The sequence below is a fragment of the Fukomys damarensis genome, unplaced genomic scaffold (genome assembly GCF_012274545.1).
Source record: "Fukomys damarensis isolate Sample0158 unplaced genomic scaffold, DMR_v1.0_HiC HiC_scaffold_4, whole genome shotgun sequence".
Classification (NCBI taxonomy): domain Eukaryota; kingdom Metazoa; phylum Chordata; class Mammalia; order Rodentia; family Bathyergidae; genus Fukomys; species Fukomys damarensis.
Window position 1 is genome coordinate 33659399 of NW_022900916.1, and position 22134 is coordinate 33681532.

At 37.3% G+C, this 22134-nt stretch overlaps 1 protein-coding gene across 2 annotated transcripts in view; it reads right to left on the reverse strand.

The window, feature by feature from the left end:
- Positions 1–22134, reverse strand: part of Exoc4 (exocyst complex component 4) — a 741153-nt gene that overhangs the window by 28845 nt on the left and 690174 nt on the right. Inside the window, exons 18-19 of one of the 2 annotated variants that reach the window (XM_033757669.1) lie at positions 22057–22097; positions 9273–9371 (exon numbers count right to left, since the gene is read on the reverse strand). The exons of the other annotated variant lie outside the window; for it this stretch is intronic. Of the exons in view, the coding sequence (XP_033613560.1) occupies positions 9358–9371; positions 22057–22097 (55 nt within the window). The 3' untranslated portion in view covers positions 9273–9357. Of the gene's footprint in view, positions 1–9272; positions 9372–22056; positions 22098–22134 lie in introns of those variants that run through there. 2 annotated transcript variants of the gene reach the window in all.

Consider the following 22134-nt stretch of genomic DNA (forward strand, 5'->3'; position numbering starts at 1 on the left):
GATTTCTTTTTGTAATTCAGTGAAGAAATAAATTGCCCTGGCCTCCTTCTGTGAGACCACTGCACTGAAATCCTCTTCACTGGAGCTCTGTAGGATCCAGCTCAGGGCAATGTGGGAGCAGCTTACAGTCTTTGATTAAATGTAGTCAAAACCACTGATATCTTCTCCCTTTGGTCTTTCTCCTTGTTGCTTTTCATCTCTCTTCTTGTTGCTATATTCACGTTTCAAACGAGAGTTAAATTCCTCTGCCTTGCCCCCTTATTTGCCTCACTTTCCAATAATGTCAACTGACTAATAAAAAATATAAAACCTGGAAAGCCAAGAGTATGATGTTCTTGTGCATGTTACAGTAGGAAAAAAGGACTGAACACTTACTGACCTCTTCCTTGCATTGTACTTAATTGCTCCTATTTGCAGTTTCGTTTTAATCCTTACAACCCCCGAAAGTGTAAACAAGTCATCTTTATTTTATAGAGAAGGTAATTAAAGTATTAAAAGGTTAAGAAACTATTGGGGTTTATGGAGCCCCTACTAACAGGTAGAGTTTGGATTCAAAACCTGGTTTGCACTTGTTTATACTTTACTAAGTTGAAAAACAAAGTTCTGAGAAGAGACATAGAATCTTTCTATCTCTATAGAAACTATTATGTGAAATCTATAGAACATGTAGAGAAATGAAGGATCTTTTATATAATTATAAAAGCTATTTAACTGAAGGAAAAAAATCACTTAGTTATGAGGATCCTGACTTGGTATTTTAGCCAGAAAGAAAGAAATTCTATTTCTACATCTCAAATATGAATTTCTGAACAAGGGTACCAGACAGTGATCATAGTCTTTTGTTCTGAAGCACATCTTGTAACAGAACTGAGTACAGAGATAACATAAACAACTTTTCTTTAGTAGGTCTGTTGATAAGAACACTTATTGATTAAGATAATATGAGATTACTAGATGCCTTGCCTAAGCCCTAGGTTTCTGCTGAGATACACACTGGCATTTCCAGGGACTGCTGAGGATGGTTGGGAGAAAGAACCTTTTAATTTTTGTGGTCAGTGACTCATTTTAGGAAGGAGTGTGATAACATTTTAGCCATTCTGACATGAGAGGAAGTCCACTGAGGGAAAATGTCTCCTTGCTGACAAAAATAAAATGCAGGATAAATGTTCCCCTTCCATGGGATGTTTTTGTGATGCTTAGAAATTTAGCTGCCAAACTTGAAGCACAAAGCAAGCTTCTGATTATGAAGGCAACATACCTTGGGTGAAGGAATTGCAAAGACACAGCAAGTATCTGAACTCTTAGACAATGGGCTGCTGAATTAGCCACTCTCAAGCCATGCCACATTGGGACTTTAAGTATCCTACAGAAAAGTCTATTTTACCCCATCTAAAATACAGCTGTCTTATTTTTATACTTTAGGTTTATAAAGTATATTTTTAGTGTGAGATGAAAATGATACTTTTTGTAAATGAAAATAATTACCCAAACCACTATTTTTACATCACCTAATCTGTCTGCTTCCACTTTTAAGACAGGGCTATTAATGACTCTTTAAAAGCTCTTTCTTCTACCTTTTACTGCCCCCCCCACCTGTCCTCCACTCTGTTTTTTGAAAGATACATTTTCACTTTTGTGTGAAAGGAAACATTTACATCCTGTTCTGCAAACACATTTGAGTTTCTCATATTTTGTCTGCATAATGATTCATGAAAAACATTAAAAAGGCTTTAGGTCACTATGTACAGACCATCATCAGTCAGCGCTCAGCCAGGCACAGTGTAAGGGTTACTTACATTCCCTTATCAGTCAGTCACAACCCTCTGGCCTCTTGAAGAAGATGTTTCTAGAAGTTTGCTTTGGTTTTGTTTCCTGTTAGTATTTCCAATTGGCTTTCCTGTTTCTTGCACTATTTGTATTTGTCATACCATATATTTTCTTTCCAACTTGTCAATCACACTACCGATTTTTTCGAGTTTTTTCTTTCCCCAGAGACCTTTCTCCAAAGGAACCGTATCTTACTTATTACTCCCATCTGGGCTTATTCTCTTTTAAGGCTGCTTCTTGAGCATCCTTTCACTATTCTTCTGAGTGGGGTCAAGTGTTTTGAGACATAATGTTTTCTAATTCTTTGGTTTATTTCCTTGCCTTACTTGAACACGTGTTCAATTAGTTGCCCTAGCAGCAACAGCATGAAAAGCAAACTTTGAGTCTTTATACATCTGAAAAGGTCTATCTTGCCCTCAGAGATAGCTGATATAGTGTTCAGATATATAGTTCTAAGCTAAAATTATTCTTTCTCAGAGTTAGAAAGACATTACTTCATTATCTTCTCGCGCTTAGTGCTATGTATCTCAAGTCTGACATCAACTGACTTTTTAATGTCCCTTTCTGGAGCATTCTGAAAATGCATGTGGCTGGGTTTATGTGTGACTATTTTTTCCTTCCCTGCCTTGGGCACTAACAGACTCTTTTAATACAAAGACCCGTGTCCTTCCCGAGGCTTGGCAAAAACATTACTATTTTTTAGTAATTTCCCCTCTCCTTCACTTTCTGTTCTCTTTTCCTGGAACTCTAATTCATTGGATCCTGGGCCTCTTAAGTATAGGCAGAATCAGGTTCCTAAAATGTCTCTTTTAGTAGTGGGAGGGTATTGTGCCTTGGAATGTAATGTGGGGTTATACAGAAGACACCAACAGGTAGGTTTCTCTTTTAGGGGAGCAGATAGGAAGCCAAATGTCAGGTTGGGAACCTCTTTCACTGGTTGCTGAATTAGGAGGGCTGAAGCTTCAACATTCCCATCAGAAAACTTGAGTTGACTTAAATACTTCCTAAAATGGCTTTTAATTCTTCAACATTTTGGAAGAGCGAATTAAACAGTCTATTTGATGTATTTTCATCAATCTTTCTATTTTCAGTTTCTCTTGGCACTCCCAACTGGAACTTCCCTGAAGCTCTCACTGTACATTCTAGACAGAGGGCTACTGGTTCATTCATTAACAGTGTCCCATATTGTTCCTATCTTCCAGAAATCTATTGACACCTTTCGTTCATTGGTAAATCCCCTCCTATTTGTTCTCAGTTGAGGATTCATTCCTTTTTGTCCACTGTGAAAGTACAGTAGTGATGTCTGCTATACTGTCTCCTACATATTATTTGAGTTTCACAGGCTTTGTTAAGGACATTGTCAAACAACTTCCAATGTATGACATTAACCTCTATCTACCCAGTGGTCAGGGAGGAGGAGCAGAAAGCAGTAAGTACCTGGTAAGGGGGAGGCTACTGAAGCTCTCCCCTATGCTAGGCAGAATGGTCTCTTAATTGCTTTCATCTCCACTAACCAGTAAAGCAGAGACTCAATGAGGTATACTAGGCCAATCCCTAAAAGTTCAGGATTCTTTTATTCCCTTGGTCCGTTTTTTCTGAAAGGTGACCTGCTTCAAAGGTAACAAGGTGACCACCACAGTCACTTCACCAGTGACTGCACCCTGCTCAGGGTGGGGTGGTCCCAGCTGGTGTCACTGCTGGGAGGGTGATAATGAGCAGTGGCAGTAAGGGGTGTCAAATGGCTCTGAGACTGGCAGGGTGACAGCATATGCACCTAGATGTGGCATGGAGAAACGCCAGTCACTCCCATTAGCAGCAGAAAGATGGTAGCAGGGGCGACAGCTTGTATGTGATGGTGATGACAGCAGCAGCAGTGAAATCATGCTGGCAGGAGCCACCGACACCAGAGGAGCAGCCACTGGACAGTGACAGCAGTTACAAGTGCAGAAGAAAAGTGCTGACAGATGTATGGCAGTGCACACCTAATACTGTAATGTCATAGATTAAAAATCACTTTAGTACATAGGGTATTGCTTTCTAGGTAATGGGTAATGTGATTATAGGAAGACTTCATTCGGTATGCTTAAAGATGCCAAATAACAAAGGGCCTTTTTCTGATGGCAAGGTCAGAGGACATAATAAAAAGTCTTTGTCACCATCTCTGTATCATTAGTTCCTCATTTCAGCTTTCAAGGACTTAATTTACTGGTAGAAAAGGCTATTCTTTCTAGACGGGCTGTACTCTTTGTTGTCATCAGGTGGCAATAAAGACTCATAACTTATATTCCTAGATGGGTGGGGTTACCTAGGGAGAGGAGACATTTAGTATTTTAAAGCATGACTTTATAAATTCATTGTCTACTTATTTAAATCATCACAACTAAGAGATTCGGCAACAAACGAAAAGTTATACAAGACAAATGTTGGAAATATGAGACAAAAGAATTGTTTTACTTCCTTTGCTGTTCAGAACTTAATGGAGTCCAGATTCATTTGCACAGACATTTCCTTTTCTTCTTGAGGTGCAGTCATCCTAACACTGGAGTTTCTATTTCTTCAGTAGCCTATTGGCGCATGGATCATTTTCTAGAATAAGAAAATCTAGCTAGACGATGTGTGTCAGATTTTGAACTAATACTATTTGTTTCTCCCCTCCCAAGTATAATAGATACTCTAGCTGGAAGGTCCTTAGTTACAATTAGCTCCACAACTAATACTTAATAATAATAATGAAGATGATATTAATAACATCCCCAGGAGCACTAAAAGCATTCCATTACTTCCAGAGGCAGCATGAACTCGGTAGCAGTTTTTCCTCAACCATAAAAATGTCTCTTTTTGAGGATGTAGAGAGGAACTCCTTGACACTCTCAACATTTGTTATTAGTTTGTTTTTTAACAAAATAGCTTGAGAGATAATTCATAGAACACATAACCGAACCATTCAAAGTGTATAATTCAATGATCTTTCACATATTTATAGATATGAGCAATCATCACCATAGTGAATTTTAGAACATTCTCATCAGTTTAAAAAGAAACTCTGGGGAATGGGATAAAATTGTGAAAAAAGCATAAACTTAAAAAAATAACATACTATTCCCATTTCCCACCCAGCCCTAAGTGTTAAACACCAATCTACTTGCTTTCTGTGCAGATTTCTCTATGCTGGGCTTCTTATGAATGGAATCATAGAGTATGCTGTCCTTTTGACTGGTTTCTTTCATTCAGCATAATGCTTTCACAGTTCCTCCATATATGCAGCACATATTTATAGCATGTCAATCTTACTAATAATACTTCATTATATGGGTTGGCCACTTTAAAAATCCACTCATCACTGATGCCCATATGGCTTATTTCCACCTTTTGCCTATTATGAGCAATGCTACTATGAATATATGTTTGTAAGTTTCTGTGTGGACATAGTTTTCATTTCTCCATACACCTGAGAGTGAATCTTGCTTAGCTTAATCCACTCTCTTAATTCTTATCATATTGTACTGCCCGCATTTCCTGTTGTGCTACAGTGTATACAGATATAATCATATCTTTGTCTTTGCAGCTCCCTGAGTTATGTAATTAACTCTCACATACCTTCAATAGTTGATGTTCAAATGGAATGACAAACCCTTTGCTAGTCTGTCATAACTACTTCAAGTAAGCAATTCTTTTAGAAAATGCTTCAGATATTAAATTATATGTTTACGTTTGCACATGGATACACTCATTAAGCAAATCAGTGGTAAGAAAATCCCAATGGTAGATGCTTCAAAGAACAGGCTACTTCAAAAGAACCACTGAGGTTCTATAGTGAGGAAGAGACTCAATGTATAATCTGTGAGAGAGACATCAAACAACATATTTTGGGTAATGGAGAAAGGTTATCCTTCAACATAAAAAAGACCATCAATTGGATAAATATCTTGGTCTAGCTATGGTATGTTTCCTTTATAACATACAGAAAAAACCAACTGGGCATGTGTCCTATCACCATGAAGAAGACTTCCCACTGGTTCCTCCAGACTCCTCAGAAAGCCCACTGGAGGGGCTTAAAGGGTCACTCGTATCTCTCACAGCTATTGTAGCAGGAAGTATTTTATTTTTGCTAGTAAGGACTGAAGCCAGGGCCTTTACGCTGAGCAACATGCCAACCCTGCTCTCGCTTTTAAAGTTTTGCAACAGGGTCTCGTACATCACGAAGTTGACTAGGCTAGATTCAAACTTGTGATCCTCCTGCCTTAACCTCCCACAGTGCTGGAAATGCAGGCATGAGCCACTATGCTGAGAACACTTTTAAGGTAGTCAGTGGGTATCTACCAGGATGTAAGTGGCCCCAACACTCTGCTTTTCTCCAAATTGAAAATGTATCTAAATAAACTTTTCTTACCTTGTCCTGGTATTTATGGAGACATTGTACATTATGATCATGAACACTCGGCTCAGGCAAAGAATCTGTGTACCCAATTGAGAAATCTTCACTGGAGGTAGTAGTTCCAGGTTACCACTTGACAACATAAGTGCTAACATATATTTCCCAGCTTTGGGCAGTGCCATCATGCCCACTGGTTACAGAAGTGAGAGTATCGCTCTTTACACAGTGGTTAAACCAAAGTATTGTATGTTCTTTTGCTAAAGATAGAATTTTCTGGTCCTTTGCAGTAGGAAATCTCTTATGATCTTTCATTCTCACATAATCACAGTTCTTATATGTTAGTCTGACTTAGTTTAGCAGAATTAAGAAAAAGAACTAAATGATATAGGCAGAGCATATATTTTATAGTTGAGAGAGAATAGAAATATTATATCAAAAGTTAATAAAACTTTTAATCTGTCTGCACTTGCTTCGTACCAAGGACACAAGTATAATTATGATCAGTGATGGTGGTCATTTCTTTCCAGGCCTTAGATGCTATGTTAAAGTTCTTTCTCATAATCCTTTATTGTCTTTTGTTTATCTCTGCTGGTCTGCTAAATAATATCTCCTTTCAGTTTGTCTTGTAGAAATTAAAAAAATTGTTACATACAAACCCCTTTACAGTCTTTCAACTAGGAACATTCTATCACCACTGTCTATTTAATAATCAATAAAAGATACTGAGGCCACAGTATATTTTCTTTAAGTACTAATGTATAGCATTGTCCTAAGTAATATGGCACAATAGCTAAAATACAGATTGATCTGGTTTTGACTGATAATCCTGTCATTTACTACTAGTAAAAACCTTGCATTGCTTAACCTTTTAGAGACTTTATTTGCTCATTTGGAAAATAAAAATGCTAACAGGTAAGCACAAATTTAGTGTAAAGATTCAGTGAGATGAAACACACACATACACACTATATATATATGTAAACCACATACAGTAGGGTTCCTTACACAAAGTATATGTTTATACATATTATCATTAATAATTTTAACAATAACAAATGATATAATTAATTTGTTACCTAGTCTTATAGAAAAATAAAATATGACAGAATTATAAACATATAACAACTCCACAATACAGTATGAAAAGGAAATGAGGAGCTGTAGTTAATCAGACATATTCATTCTCTTCCACTCTTTTTTGGTTATTTATTTATTTATTCATTTATTTTGGTACTGGGGACAGAACTCGGGACCTTGTGCTTGCGAGGCAGGTGGCAGCCCCACTGAGCTAAATCCCCACCCTTTCTTTTGGTTTTTTGACACAGGGTCTTGGTATGTAGTTCAGGCTGGCCTTGAACCCACTATATAGCCCAGGCAGATCTAGAACTTGCAGCGATCCTCTTGCTTCAGTCTCCCGAGTGCTGGGATTACAAGTATGCATCACCACGCCTGGTCTCAGACATTCTTGCTTATACTGAGTTACATCAAATGACCATATTTTTATTTTTTGAATTTTTGAATTTTATTTTTTTGGTACTGTGGATTGAACTCAGGTCCTTGTGCTTGTGAGGCAAGCGCTGGAACCACTGAGCTAGAATGATCATATTTTTAAAGACAGAAAACTACAGTAAAATGTATATACTGCTACAACTACCCTAAAAGTACTAATTCCCTTCTTTGAGGACAAATAGGATATTCTAGACTCAGGGGCAAACATCATGAACTCCAACTGTCATTGCAAAAAAAAAAAAAAATACAGGAGACCCAATGAGAATGATTTTCTCCATAGAAGAATTATCAATAATCAAGTCTCAATATTTTTATATTTGATGCTAGATATAAATAATAATTCAAAGAAAGAAAGCAGTATTGGAAAAGGCAAAACAAACTTTTTATTTTAAGAGGACAGCTTGGTCTAGGAGATTAAGCAAATCTTTGAGGTTAGGACTTATAATTGCTGGCTGTCCAGGAAAGGACAAGAAGGATTAGGAAGGATAGAAAAACAGTATTATTATTATTAATTAGTTGAATTGAAAAGCAGTGTGAATATATACAGTTCATACTTGCAGGGGTGAGCTAGCCTTAGTGCAACCTGCAGGATTTCTAAGCAAGATAATATATCATGCTGGCCAGTGTGTATGCTGTACTATGTATCTCCCTGTTAAGAGAAATGACCAAAGGAAATTTCTCTTGGTCCAGAGGAGCAAATAGAGTTGGGCATGACTCAGTAAGATCTGTGAAGGTCCTAATGGAAGGAAAGGACTGCAGCAAAGAAGCTGCAGTTGTTTTTTGAAAGTTGCACATTTGGTTTTTTCCTTTCAATTTTTTTTTTTAAAGGGAGAAAAAGCTGTAATAGACTGTGGTTTGAGGGCCCATAATTTAAACATACGCCATTGGTGAGAAGGAGCCTCAAAATGCCTGAGAGCCAATTCCCTCTTCTGTACAACACATAGTAAATATTTAAAGCTCATTAGAACTGGCAAATAGCTGATAGCCAATAGCTACACAACTTAAGTAAGGCAATCAGCTCCCCAGCAGACATATGCTTCTCTTGTTCAAATGTTAGTTATGTGTCATTATCATTTCAATACTTATGTCTCTGGAGAACTATGGAACCAAGAAATGAAACAAGCCAAGTTTCTCAAAACTGAAAAATAAAACATTCTCCTATGCTCTGTAATTAAAGTTAACAAAAGAACCAGACAGACCACTATGTACATGGAGCACAGGGAAGCTGGAGCTTTAAATGACTGATTTACCACAGCAAGTAATTACTTTATGTTTTTCACAAACATTTGAAACCTATTATTACTTTCACAGTGGCACGCATCAACAGAAGACTGTCACCTAAGGGAGAAATGGGGAACTGGGCTGTAATTAATTTCTGGTCGAATATATCTTGAAGCCTTTAATGTTGTCAATAAAGGCTCCAGCCACTAGAATTCCCCAACCTCTCCCTCCCTCCTCTGTCCCCAATACTGCCAAAATGTTTAATCAGCATCTCTGAGAAGCAGATTGCCCGAAGGAGAATGAGATGCAGCGTTAATGCCTGCTGAAAAGTTGAGCCATTGATCCGTCTCTCCCCTGGCCAGGAGTATCAAGAGAGAAAAGTCAATCAAGAGCTGGCCTCTTCTACCCCAACTTGGTTTTTTTCCTTATTTGACTCCATCTACAATTGAGAAAAATAGAAGGTACACAATTCTTTAGAGGAATTTAAACATGTAGATGCCAGGCAATGAAAATCATTACAGCAGCAATGGAAGCCTATATGTTTAAAGGTTAGAACACAAAGATTAAGAGTGCCTCCAGGAAAAAGTGAAACGGCTGATCTGAATAAAATCTTTCCATCAACTGAGAAAGCACAGCACAGCAAAGCAGATGAAGAGCTACAGTGGATGTGACATTTATGTTTTTGAGTACCTACATGTTTATTTTTTGAATTACTGTTCAGAGTTTTTAAGACCTTTACAGGTTATGCCCAAAGAGCAGCCAGATTCTGTCTCTGTCTGTCTGCCTTACTCTTCTGTAGCCTGCATGACCTCCTTCTGACCTTCTTTCATTCACAAGCACATGCATTAGTCAGCTGGCCAGTCAACAAATATTAAAACGTCTGTTATGTATTGTAAATCTGAGAAATTTTTATAATCTCTTAATTGAATTGGGCAAGAGTTATTTTTTTCTCCTTTTCAATATATCTTCTATGTTTCTTTTTGAGAGAGAGAAGTAGAGGAAGAGTACTGGCCCTCTCAACTCCACCTCTGCCACTATATCACGGAACTCCAGGCCAGTCAAACCTGCAAGAGACCCAACAGTTGGTCATCTAGTCAAAGTCCTTATTTTATAGATGAGGAAATATCAGCTGAGAGAGTTGAAGTGACTTGCAATGATTAAAGATTTAATTTTATTACCCCCACCCACACTAGAAAACTGAAATACAGATGCTCCTTGACTCAATGATGGCGTTATAAACCTGTTGTAAATTGAAAATATTGCAAGCTAAACAGGCATCTAATATATCTAACTTATGCAGCACCATAGCCCACTTAGCTTAGCCTGCCTTAAATGTACTTAGAGCATTTACACTAGCACATACTTGGACAAAATCATCTGATACAAAGCCTATTCTCTATTAAGCATTGATGATATCATGTAATTTATTCAATTCTTTATTAAAAGTGAAAAAAGAAATTGTTGAATATGCAAGACCCTGGGTTCAATCCCTAGTATCAAAACCACAAATGAACAAACCAGGAGAATTCTTGGTTGGGTCCAATTTCTTACCATCATAAAGTTGAAAAATATTAAGTCAAACCAACATAAGCTGAGGATGTTTTATTTCATTTGAAACTTCCAAGAAAGAACCCAACCTGTCTCTGCCTCAGTTTTTACGTGTGTAGACTGAAAATAATAATGATGATTCCTTTGTCAGTAGTTTTAATGATACATCAACCTAATCCACAAAAGAGCTTTTAGGTTGTTTTCACTTTCGTTTCCTGCAATCGAGGAGAAAGAAACAAAGGAGAGTAACAGGTTGAAACAAAAATGGCTTGGATATTGTATAAATGTCAAAGACCGTGAACATGAATTCAGGCCAGTATTTCTCCAGGAGAGTCCACAAACTGCATACATCAGGATCTGGTACTCTCTGCTGCAGACGTCTGGGCCCCAGCCAACTTCAACCTTCTAAATCAGATTTTTTTCCCCCAGTACTGAATATTCAGCCAGAGGCTTTGCACTGAACTACATCCCACATCTTTTTTGTAGATTTAAAATTTTAAAAATTAATTTTATTGCTATATTTAAGGTATACAATATGACATTTATCATTGGAAATTTGCACCTTTAGATTTTAATTTTTTTGAGACAACGTATAACTAAGTTGCTAAATTGTCCAGGCTAGGCTTCCACTTTTTGATCTTCCTGCTCCAGGCTCCCATGGTGTAGAAATTACAGGTGTGCATTATCATGCCCAGCTCTAAATTAGATTTTTTTGGGGGGGTGGAGTCAGAGAGTTTTTTCTTAAAGTCCTCAGAAAATTCTTATACCCTCTTGCCCTAAGGAACATTTGCTTGGTTAAACCTTATTGTCTTCAAAGCACAGGTCTATGTGTTGGGGATCAATGTGAGAGTTGGTCAGTGATGTGGAAGGTCAAGCTCTAGTTCTACCTTGTGGTATGGCTCTGGGCTAGTGGTCTTGGGTAGATAAATGCAACTACACCACAATAGTTGACAGTGGTTTGTACAATCAGCAGAAAACAGACAAGCAGCACAGAGAATCTGATGGCTGAGCAAAATTAACCTATAATACAGGTCAGGGTAGAAAGAATCTGCAGCTAACTAAAACTGCCAGCCGTCAGAGCTAATAGACATCAAGGTGGAAAGACACAAAACTAGAAAAAAAGGAAAAGAAAATATTTGAGGACTAAGACCTCTACTGATGAATGAAATTATACTGTAATTAAACTAAGCAAAACAGATATCCAGTATTTATCAAAACAATACCCTTACTTCACATGATTAATCCTATCCATGGAATTTGGGGTTGGGATAACCTAAATGTGTATCTTGCCTGTATTATTATGTAAACTGGGAATTTGCTTAACCTCTTTAATGTCACTGTTTCATGCATAGAATGAGATAATAATAGCTACATACAAAGTTTCAAGGAGGACCAGGCAATGTAGATAAAGCATATTATGTGCTACTGAGCTGAATTATATAATAGTAATTACTGTATAATTACTATGGCATTAGATCATCACCATCAGGGGAGGGGGGGATGATTTGCACTAAAGATGCTGGTCTTCTAGGAGTTGTGTTTGTTTTAGAGAAGGAAGTTTAGAGTTAGAGGTCTGTACATCTCTGACTTAACTGTTTTTTAGTAATCTATTTGAATTCAGCTAAGTATGCTCTCTGAAATATACTTGGAAATTCATATTTACCAAAGATTCTTCAAAACCCATATTACATTCATAAATACCTTAGATTGTTAGTTAGCCTTTTACAAAGAAGAAAGCAAACAAGCAAAAATCAACCAACCAAACAAAAAACAAAACAAAAACAAAAACAAAGAAAGAAAACCCTCAAAATACCTAGAAACCAAAGCAAATAAATAAAAATATAAACATGGTAACTAGCCACAAGCATTTCATAAGGAATGAGGGAGAATGTGCTAATAAAAACTAGAGCAATAAAACAATAAAAGATGGGAACAAAGACAGAACAATATAGCATATAATGAAGCACTGAGTACAGAAAATTAGGGAAAAAAGATTATAGACAGAGAGATTGATCTGAGCACAGTAGCAAAGGGACTTGGCTGAGCACTGCGCATAAGCTTCACTGAGGCGGGGTAGCCCCCATTCAGCACTCTGGTCTTACCTATTTGGCAAAGGATGTGAAGTAGAGCAGGGGGCAGACACAGAGAGGCCTTTCTGCATAAGATGGGGCAACACAAGACAGGAGCTACAAAGGACGGTCACCTTGATGTGGTTGCAAGGAGCCAATAACTTTGCTTTTACAACTATAGCAACTATGCCTGTTTCCTACTTTTACGCACCCAAATGTCAATAGTATATCTTTATTTAGAACACAAGAAAGAACAGTTTCTGGCCCCAAGTTTTTAAAGTAATAATTCTAGTAAAGTCAATAAATTATCAATCTGGGCTTTAGTCACAGAATAAGCTTAATTTTTCTTCAGCCCTTCCCTGGCAGAAAAACAGCCTTTATTGGGTGGGTTAATTTAATTTCCTAACTATGATGGCTTCTGAGGTATTACAGGATATATAAATAGCACTACTTGACAAGAGATTTTGGACAAGTCACTTCTGATTTCTGTTCCTTGGGATCTTTATATGATAATAATAACACCTGCCATCTATGCTAATCTCTGAATAATTCCAATTCCAGCAAATGTGCTACAGAAACAAGATTGCCACTGTCTGCCAGTAATCTCAAGGAATCCTAAATTATACATTGACATTATATATGTACAAGGTATGGTGACATTAATTGAGCATAATCAAAAGAAATCTTACTTAATCAAAGTCTCACATATGACACACACTAATGAGAAAGCAAATATCAGTTACAGACAGGTGTTTTTCTGAGAGGCTTATAAGTACTCATTGTTCTCAGGTGCTTTATGGAGCACATGTAGCCTAGTGAGACATGCTCAATGCACACAAAGAGCTTTAATTAAATAATTATAGACCAATTAATTGTTACAATGCATGGAACCTACGATGAGGGTAATAAACACAGAAAAAAGGAGATCAGATGGAAGCAGTCTGGGCAGAAATAGGGTAGTAAAGTCAAATGAATATGCAATTAGATATAACATTACTTAAATCTATATAAAAGACTTTAAGAAAGCTCAGAAATCACGTACTTTTAAATTATTTTTATTTTTAAATTTTATTCAGAAACCCATTTCCTCAAACAAGGCAGCAAAAGCCATGTAACTCACTACATTTGCCAATTTATTCTGGCCCCTAGGAACACCAGGGTAGCTTTTTATTACTATTGAAGAGACTTACTAGATTTTTTATGGGCATTATTGTTAAAATGAGTTTTGACAGATGACTAATTTCTCCTACAAAATGAATCACAAATTCATACAGTTTATAATCATGAGTCAAAAGTCTGGTATATTATAGGTGAAGCTTGGAAAAGGGGCAGATTATCTGGAAATTGGAAAATCAGATAAGACCTATGGCCGCATAAACCTGGGAAAACAATAAACAGGGAAAAGGATATGGAAAATGTGTTGTTTCCTTCTTAGAAACAAAACTACTTTTCTGGCAAGGCAGTCAAAGAAAATTTTATTGGATATGTGGGGACATTTTCTATTTTCAGCCAGGAACCATTCTTAATTCAAAGGAGAGATGGGGTTTTAGACTGCGGTTATTCAAACCCGTGGGTGCTTCCAGTAGGTGGCAGCATGTCATTGCTAATCGCCCCCTAAAATGCCGTGTCCTGGTCACTCCAAACAGAAAAACTTAGAAGACAAAAGTAATGTTCCCATTAATAGGCTGATAGGAAAAAAAATGTATGAACAGGCCCCGTCCTGGCATTCAGTGTTCTCAGCCATGCCAAAGATCATTTCCAGAAGGTACAAGGTCAAGGATACATCCAGGGTCTGAAGTAGATGTTCAGTTTCTAGGCCAGCTCTGTCACTCTGTCACCTAGAGAAAAGTATCTGGACAGTTCATCCCCCAGAGGAGTAGAGAAGTTAAAATGAGAATGTGCTTTTACTAATGGGGAAGACTGGTGCTATATTAATTTGTGGAGAAAGCCTTTCTGCCCAGGCGGTCATCAGCTGTGCACGCGTGTTCTTTGCCTTCACGTAAATTCTTTCCTGGCCATTGTCCTGTGGTACCATTCCTCCTCTTTTATCTTCAAGGGTTCCTCTTCCTTCTCATCTTTCACTGTTAGTGACCACTCTCATTCTGTAATGTATATCTTCTCTTATATGTTTTAAACAACGCCATGCTGATGATTCACCAAATCTGTTCAAATCTGGACTTTCTCTTAAGCTTCTAACTTATGTATCTACTCGTGTATTGGACATCTGTACCTGGCAGTCCCACAGGCATCTTATATTCATTACAGGTACTAATGCTCTTCCCCTATCAAACCTATTCCGCTCTTGCTTCTGTAGACTTATCTTATATGATGTCACTGTGCCTCCGCTAGCTACCTGTGTTAGAAACTGGAGAGTCATCCCTCACTTCTGAGGCTTCAAATCTTGCCAATTTTAGCACCTTCACACTTCTCAAACCTGTCTCCTCCATTAGCACTGATCTGATTCACACCACATACACCATTTCCCCAGCAATCACCTTTCAGTAGGGACTGCAAGGTCTTCAGTTTTTATCTCCCTGAAATCCATGTCTTCTGTAGCTGCTGATCTACTTGGAATACAAATATGACAATCTCATTCCTTTGCTTAAAATCTTTCAGTCACATGCTGGATAAAGTCCAAATAACTGTATCAGCCTGCAAGTATTTATTGAATATCTACTACATGCCAGGTACTGGTCTAGGCTCTGGGGCTACAGCAGTGAACAAAGAGTCAAAGCCCAAAGAACTCCCATTCTACTTTGGGGAAATGGATAAGGAACAACAATTAAGTAAATGTAAAATATGTCAGATATATGACAAGACAAAGTTAATCAGAGTAAGAAGAACAGGAGTGCTGGGTATGGGGGGGAAGAAAGGTATGTTTTGAAATTGTAGGGGAGAAGGTGGCATTTGGAGCTTATCCTAGGCTAGCTCCCCTCAGGTCTCTTCTTTCACTATCCTCTTGCTTAAATATCTCCTCCAGTCCCTTTGAACTGCTCTTTCTGTTCAAAATTGCTCCATCACCACATTGCACAATTCCATTTAGTACTGATATTAAACTTTATTTCCTTCTCCAAAAATGCCTCCTTGATCTCCTACATCACAAGATGGATTAGGGACATTAAAAAATGAGCCAAATTTCCTTTACAAAATTCTCTCATGTATGTGAGTATAAAACTTGGGCTACTCATTTCCTATGATACACCACTTAAGATTTTTAAAGCTTTTTAAGATTGACTTTTTTTAGAACAGCTAATTGCAATATAATTTACATACCGTACAATTCACACATTTAAAATATACAATTCAAGGTCCTTTAATGTATTCATAGGGTTATACAACCGTCAGCACAATCTAATTTCAAGCATTTCCATCCACCTCAAAAGAAAGCCAGTGTCCATTTCCCCATTTCATTTCCTTTCAACCCCTTGGTTCTACATAATCACTAATTTACTTTATATCACTATAAATTTGCCTATTTTGACACTTCATGTGGATGGAATCATATACCATGTAGCCTTTTTGATTAGCTGTTTCTTTTTATTTTCTTTCCCCTACCCCTCAAGCCAAGCACTCTACCACTCATCCATATCCTCAGTTCTGGGACTAGCTTATTTAACATAATATTTCAAGGTTCACCCATGTGGCATCATATATCAGTACTCTCTCTTTTCATGGCCAAATACTACTCATTTATGAACTTACCATATCCTATTCATTCATCAGATGAATATCTAGGTTCTGCTTCTACTTTATGGCTTTCATGAATAGTGCTGCTGTTGTTATTTGTGTAGCAATTTCTGTGTACAAGTTTCTAGTTTCTCTATATCCTCAGCAATACTTTTATTGTGTTTTTAAAAATATTAACATAATTCTAGAGGATGTTGAGTGTTTTATTGATTTCCATTTCCTTAATCACAAATGATGTTGATTATCTTTCCTTGCTCACTTGTATATCTTCATTGGACAAATGTGTATTCAAATGTTTTGCTTATTTATTAATATACTTTTTAAGAAGTTTCTGATTTACAAAAAAATTGAGATGATAGCACATTGTTTCCATATAATTTACACCCAGTTTTCCTACTATTCATATCTTACAGGTACTTTTTCACAATGAATAAATCAATTCAAAAATATTTTATTAATTCATAATTAATAAATCAATAATTCATATTAATCCATAGTTCATTCATCTTATTTTTACACAATGTTTTTTTCTCCTCCGGAATAACATCCAGGATACCATCCTACATTTAGTTGTGATGTGTCTTTGGCTTATGGCTGAGGTAGCTTCTCTAACTTTACTTGTTTTTGATGATTTTGAGAGTTTGGGAGAGCACTTTGAAGGTATTTTAGAGATTGCCCCTCTACTAGAATTATTCTGTCTTTCTTGTGATTACATTGGGGTTATGGGTTTTGGGAAATGATTACAGATGTAAAGTACCATTTTTATCACACAGTATCAATGGCATACTGTCAACCTGATTCATACATGTTGATGTTGACCTTGCGAAAACAGAGGCTATGAATTTGGTCATTTATATATAACACTACTAATACTTAAACTGCATTTGTGTTTGCCCTAATTACATCAGACTTTTCTGAAGAATTGAGCAGTGAGAGGCCTGTGCCTATACATAACATGTGAAGTTTATTCTGTTTTATTTAGGTAAGTTCTGTAGGGAAGATAGAAGGATGCAAATTAATGCATTTCAGGCCTTTTGGCAAGCCCACTAGTAGCCAGCTCTCTGTCTTAAGCTAATTTAATACAGCAACAGTATTTGACACAGATGAAGACACCCCACATCCTCTTAAAGTCTCTACTGGACTTCTAGGACCTGACCCTCCCTAGTTATTTTCCTACTTTATTGATTGTATCTGCTCAGATTCCTCTGCTGGTTCTTCAAAACTCCAGCATCTAAATAGTGGACTACCCCAAACCCTATTGTCAGACAGCCTTTCTCTGTTTTCTACATGTGCTACTCGCAAGATCTCATTTCTCATCCTTTCTTAAGGCCTTAAATCCCAACCATATGTTGGTAATTCTAAAACTCTTATCTCCAGCCCACATCTCTTTGCTGGACTCTCTACATCTATATCTATATAGTCAGTTCTCTCCATTTTGTTTCTATATTGATGACTAATAAGCCTTAACACTTCAAACCCAACCGCTTGATATCTCATCACTTCTGCCTGCTGCCTTCCAAGTACTCAACTGGCCTCACCCATAGTGTAGTTCATTCTCATTTGAGCACATAGAAGTTCTATACTTTGAACTGTTCAGAAGAAAGACTCTGGAACTGCTCACAACCATTACTGGTGTACTCCTAATACCTCAACAACCCCTGTAAGGTTTTTTTTCCTCTCTTTCTCCCTTCCTCCCTTCCGTTTCTTTCTTTCCTTCATGACTGTGATACACAATGTTTAGATTTCTTGTGCGAAATTGGTACATGTACATAATGTGTCTGAAGTCCATTCTTCATCCCCCTCTTCCCTCCATCTCTAGATCCCCTTCCTTTTCTTTTTTGCATATGAATGCAATATACACAATGTTTGCATTCCTTGTATGGAGTTGGTGCATGCACACAATACATCTTAATTCTTTTTACATCCTTTCCCACTTGCCCATTCCATCTCCTGCTCCCCTTCCCATTTCAGAAGGATCTATCTCCCTTAGCACAATCTCGTTTCACTGTTTCCACCGCTATCATCTTGGTTTGAATCACTACTCTCTTTCAGCTAGATGACTATTGCCATAGTTTTCCAACAGACCCTTCTGTTTCTGACCTTGTCTATAACCTCTCCTCTCTAATCATCCATTTTTTTTTCAACACAGCAACCAGAGATTCAGATTACAGTACTCTTCTGTGCCTAAGAGCTTTCTACCCAACTCAAAGCAAAAGCCAGTGTCATTACAATGGCCTTTGAGATCTCAGCTCCTTAGATTAAATGTCTGATACCTCTTATTCTTCTCCTTGGACACTTCATTCATAGAGGCCTTTCTACTGTTTCCAAGTGTCAAGCAAATTCCTTCCTCTAGGGCTTCACCCTCAGAGTCCCTTTTCTAGTCTGTTCTTTCCCTACATATCTTCATGTCTTGCTTCCACTCTTGTTTTTGCTCAAGCGTTACCTTCTCATTCATAATTTCCATGAATACTCTAAAATTTCAGATTACTTCCATTACACCCTGGAACTTTTTATTGTCTTCTTCATGCCCAGTTTTTCATCATAGCATAGATCATCACTACATTTTGCATTTTACATACTTAATATTCATTACCTTGTATCTCATCCCACAACAAGGCAAATACCATGAAGGCTGAACCTAGAGAGCACACACTACCAAGAAGTACTGAGTCAGTTGAATGAAGGAAGAAATAAGAGGTTAATCAAAGCTTTCTTGTGTGTTAGAGCTCTTCTCCTTATAGCTGCTACACCTTAGCATTTATTTCCTAATCTTTGTCTGAATTAAGAATGAGAGATAATAACCTAAAGAAACTCAGAATGAGCTAAATGTGGTGATGTACACTTGTAATTCCAGCTACTTGAGAGGCTAAGGCAGGAGCAACATAAGTTTGAGGCCAGCCTGGACAACTAAGTGAGACCTTGACTCAAAATATATAAATACAAGGTTGGGGATGTAGCTTAGTGCTCTGTGGCTTTAATCTCTTTTACCACAACAAGGAAGAAAAAAGGAAAGAAAGGAAGAACAAAAGAAAGAAAGAAAGAAAGAGATGGAGGGGAGCGAGATGGAGGGAGGAGAGAAAGAAAAATCCAAAAGAGGGGTGGGAATCAAAGAGCAATGAAAATTTGAAGGAGGAGAGCAGGAAGCAGAATGAGTGGATACAGGGAGATTAAGAAGCCACTGTAATGGGAGAGAAGTGAAGAGAGAAAGGAGAATGAGAGAAAAAAATTAACTTGGGATACGCTTTTTGAATGATGGCTTCATGTCTTCTACAAAGATTACCAGATACACGTTAGGGACTTCAGCACCCATTCAGATCTTTCTCTTAATATGGAAACGCACATGGCAGTTCAAATTAAGATGACTTGTGAAGAAAGAAGCAAAAAAAGTATACTTATAAAGCCCTTCCACTTTCTAGCTAATCTACAGCATTTTTCACTGGAAAAAGTATCTTTTTGGGTTTGAAAATCAACAATGGGGTCAAAAAGGTCAAAAGTGTGGCAGAGCTTAGGTGCAAAGTCATTCTGGTAAGGTTATAGGATGTCTTATCTTTTGCTCACCCAAGATTTGCCCTCTCATTAGGGATTAGAGTACAGGTGTGTATGAAAGAGATGGACAACAGTACCATGAGCAGAAGATTCAACCTAAGTGAAATTACTCCAGGTCCCTCACTTTACTACAGATAGGTGTTATGCTTTCTACTGGCCAGGAAGGCTATGAAAGTTAAAAAACTGAAAGTACTGTGTATCTTCTTGTTAAGTAAGTTTTCTGACACATAGCAACCAGTGATTAATTACTGTGTTAGAAGATAACGTTCCTATAGAGATTTGCTGCAAATACAGATGCTGCCCACGCCTGATTAGACATTGGTTAAGGAATGCTGAAGCACACTGCAGCAGTCTATTATTTCTTGCTGTTTTGGTATTGCTGTTATATTTATTTTATATAGCTTCAGATTTGGTACAATTGATGGGGCCCATTTCACAAAACCTGTCCCTACCAAAAACAAGGAAGGAAAAAAATTAGGCTATAAAGAGTGTTTGTATTAAAACAAGAGAAAATGAGAAAGGGACTATGAATGGTAGGGCTACATTATTACTTTTTGCAATGCTTTCTGCTTAAAAAAAAAAACCAAACAAAAAACGAACTATAATGGAGATGCTCTCTTTTTTTTTTCAATAGCCCTGTAAGAAAACTGACTATGTCAGCTGGTTAAGACTTTCAAGGTATTAAAGGTAGACTAACCTGTCAGTATCCAAGGCCTTCAAAACATCACAGTAAGCTTTGATTTTATAACAATATTAATTTATATACATAACAATCATTTTCTCTGATTCAAGAATTGAAAAAACAGTTCTAGCCTCTGGAGGCTTACCATCTAGATAGAGCTTACCATCTAGTAAGAAGAAGTCTTCAGAACCAGGATTGGAAGGCAAAATCTTCCAAACTACATTTATCTAGCTGCTTCCTTTCATAATTCATTAAGAAAAGTAATAGTACAAGTCTCTCCCAAGTGGTCACATTCAGCTTTTACCTGCTTCCTTAGACATAATCCACAAATCCACTATGAAAGGCATAACTGGGTTGCCACTCAATCTTGTCCTGAAGAAATGGTTTATTGGAATGTGACTCACTAATGCCCGTGTCAATACTGCCCAGTCAGCATTTCATGATTCAGACGCAGCTTTCCCAGTATGTTTGAGCCCTGTACTGTCTGCCAAGAACTATGTTAATTTACTTATTTCAGCTAAATAAAAAAATCATTTAAAAAATGATGATTGAATTTAGGAATTATGCTCCTCAGAGAATTAGTAATGGTTCTCTATATCCCTCAGGCCTTCATATTCTTAACTTCCTCTTGTCAATGTTATTATGAATAGACTAATTCAATAATGAGATCATTTCCCATAAGAGAAGCCAAATAAATGCAGCATTCAGTCACACCTGGTTTCCTTAATCTGAGCAAGGAAGACTTTCCACCAAATTTAGCTTAAAACACAGAATTTCATAAAAACTAAACACTCACACACACACACACACACACACACGCACACGTAGAAGAAAAAATTCACAGAAGTAGAAGGATAGAGAAGCAGAGTAACAAGGTAGCAGCACAACAAATGGAATAGTAGGGCCGGGGATTTAGCTCAGTGGTTCTGCTACCTGTCTCACAAGCACAAGGTCCTGAGTTTAATCCCTGGTACCAAAAATAAAAACAAAAACAAATGGAATAGTAGACTGGGGAAGAAAAACATTCAAAACAAACATTTAAAACAAACAAAAATCCATTTTCAAAACAAAGAATCTTACATGTACATCTTTATAGTGTGAAAGTAACAATACTTTATCATAGCATGAAATACCTCAAGAATTTTTGCATTTTCCTGAACATTTCAACAATCAAAAAATCAAATGAAAAGACAGAGTAATAAATTTGCAGAAGTACTCTGGACTATCACAGACAACTGACTCCCCGGCCACAAAAGCTTCTGGAAAATGAAAAAGTTTATGGAATAATCCACCTATGTATAAATAGCAGAAGAGCATGAGGAGTACCATAATTACCATCCACCCTCTTCAAAGCTATTTAAACTTTCATTAAAGCATGAAAGGGCTGATTATTTGAAATATAAACAGTGTTAAAGACCAAATGAAGAGAAAACAAAATTAACTTTCAAATTTGAAAAACTGTCTTATAAGAAAAACATTAAAAATTGAGATCAGGGCCGGGGTTTAGCTCAGTGGTTTCGGTGCCTGCCTTGCAAGTGCAAGGACCTAAATTTGGTCCCCAGTACCCCCCCCAAAAAAAAAGATCAGCAAACCTTGAGAAGGAAGGGAACAGTGATGAAGAACCATTTTTCTCCTAGTGGAAACAAGAAGAGATTGGTTTCAATGGGAAC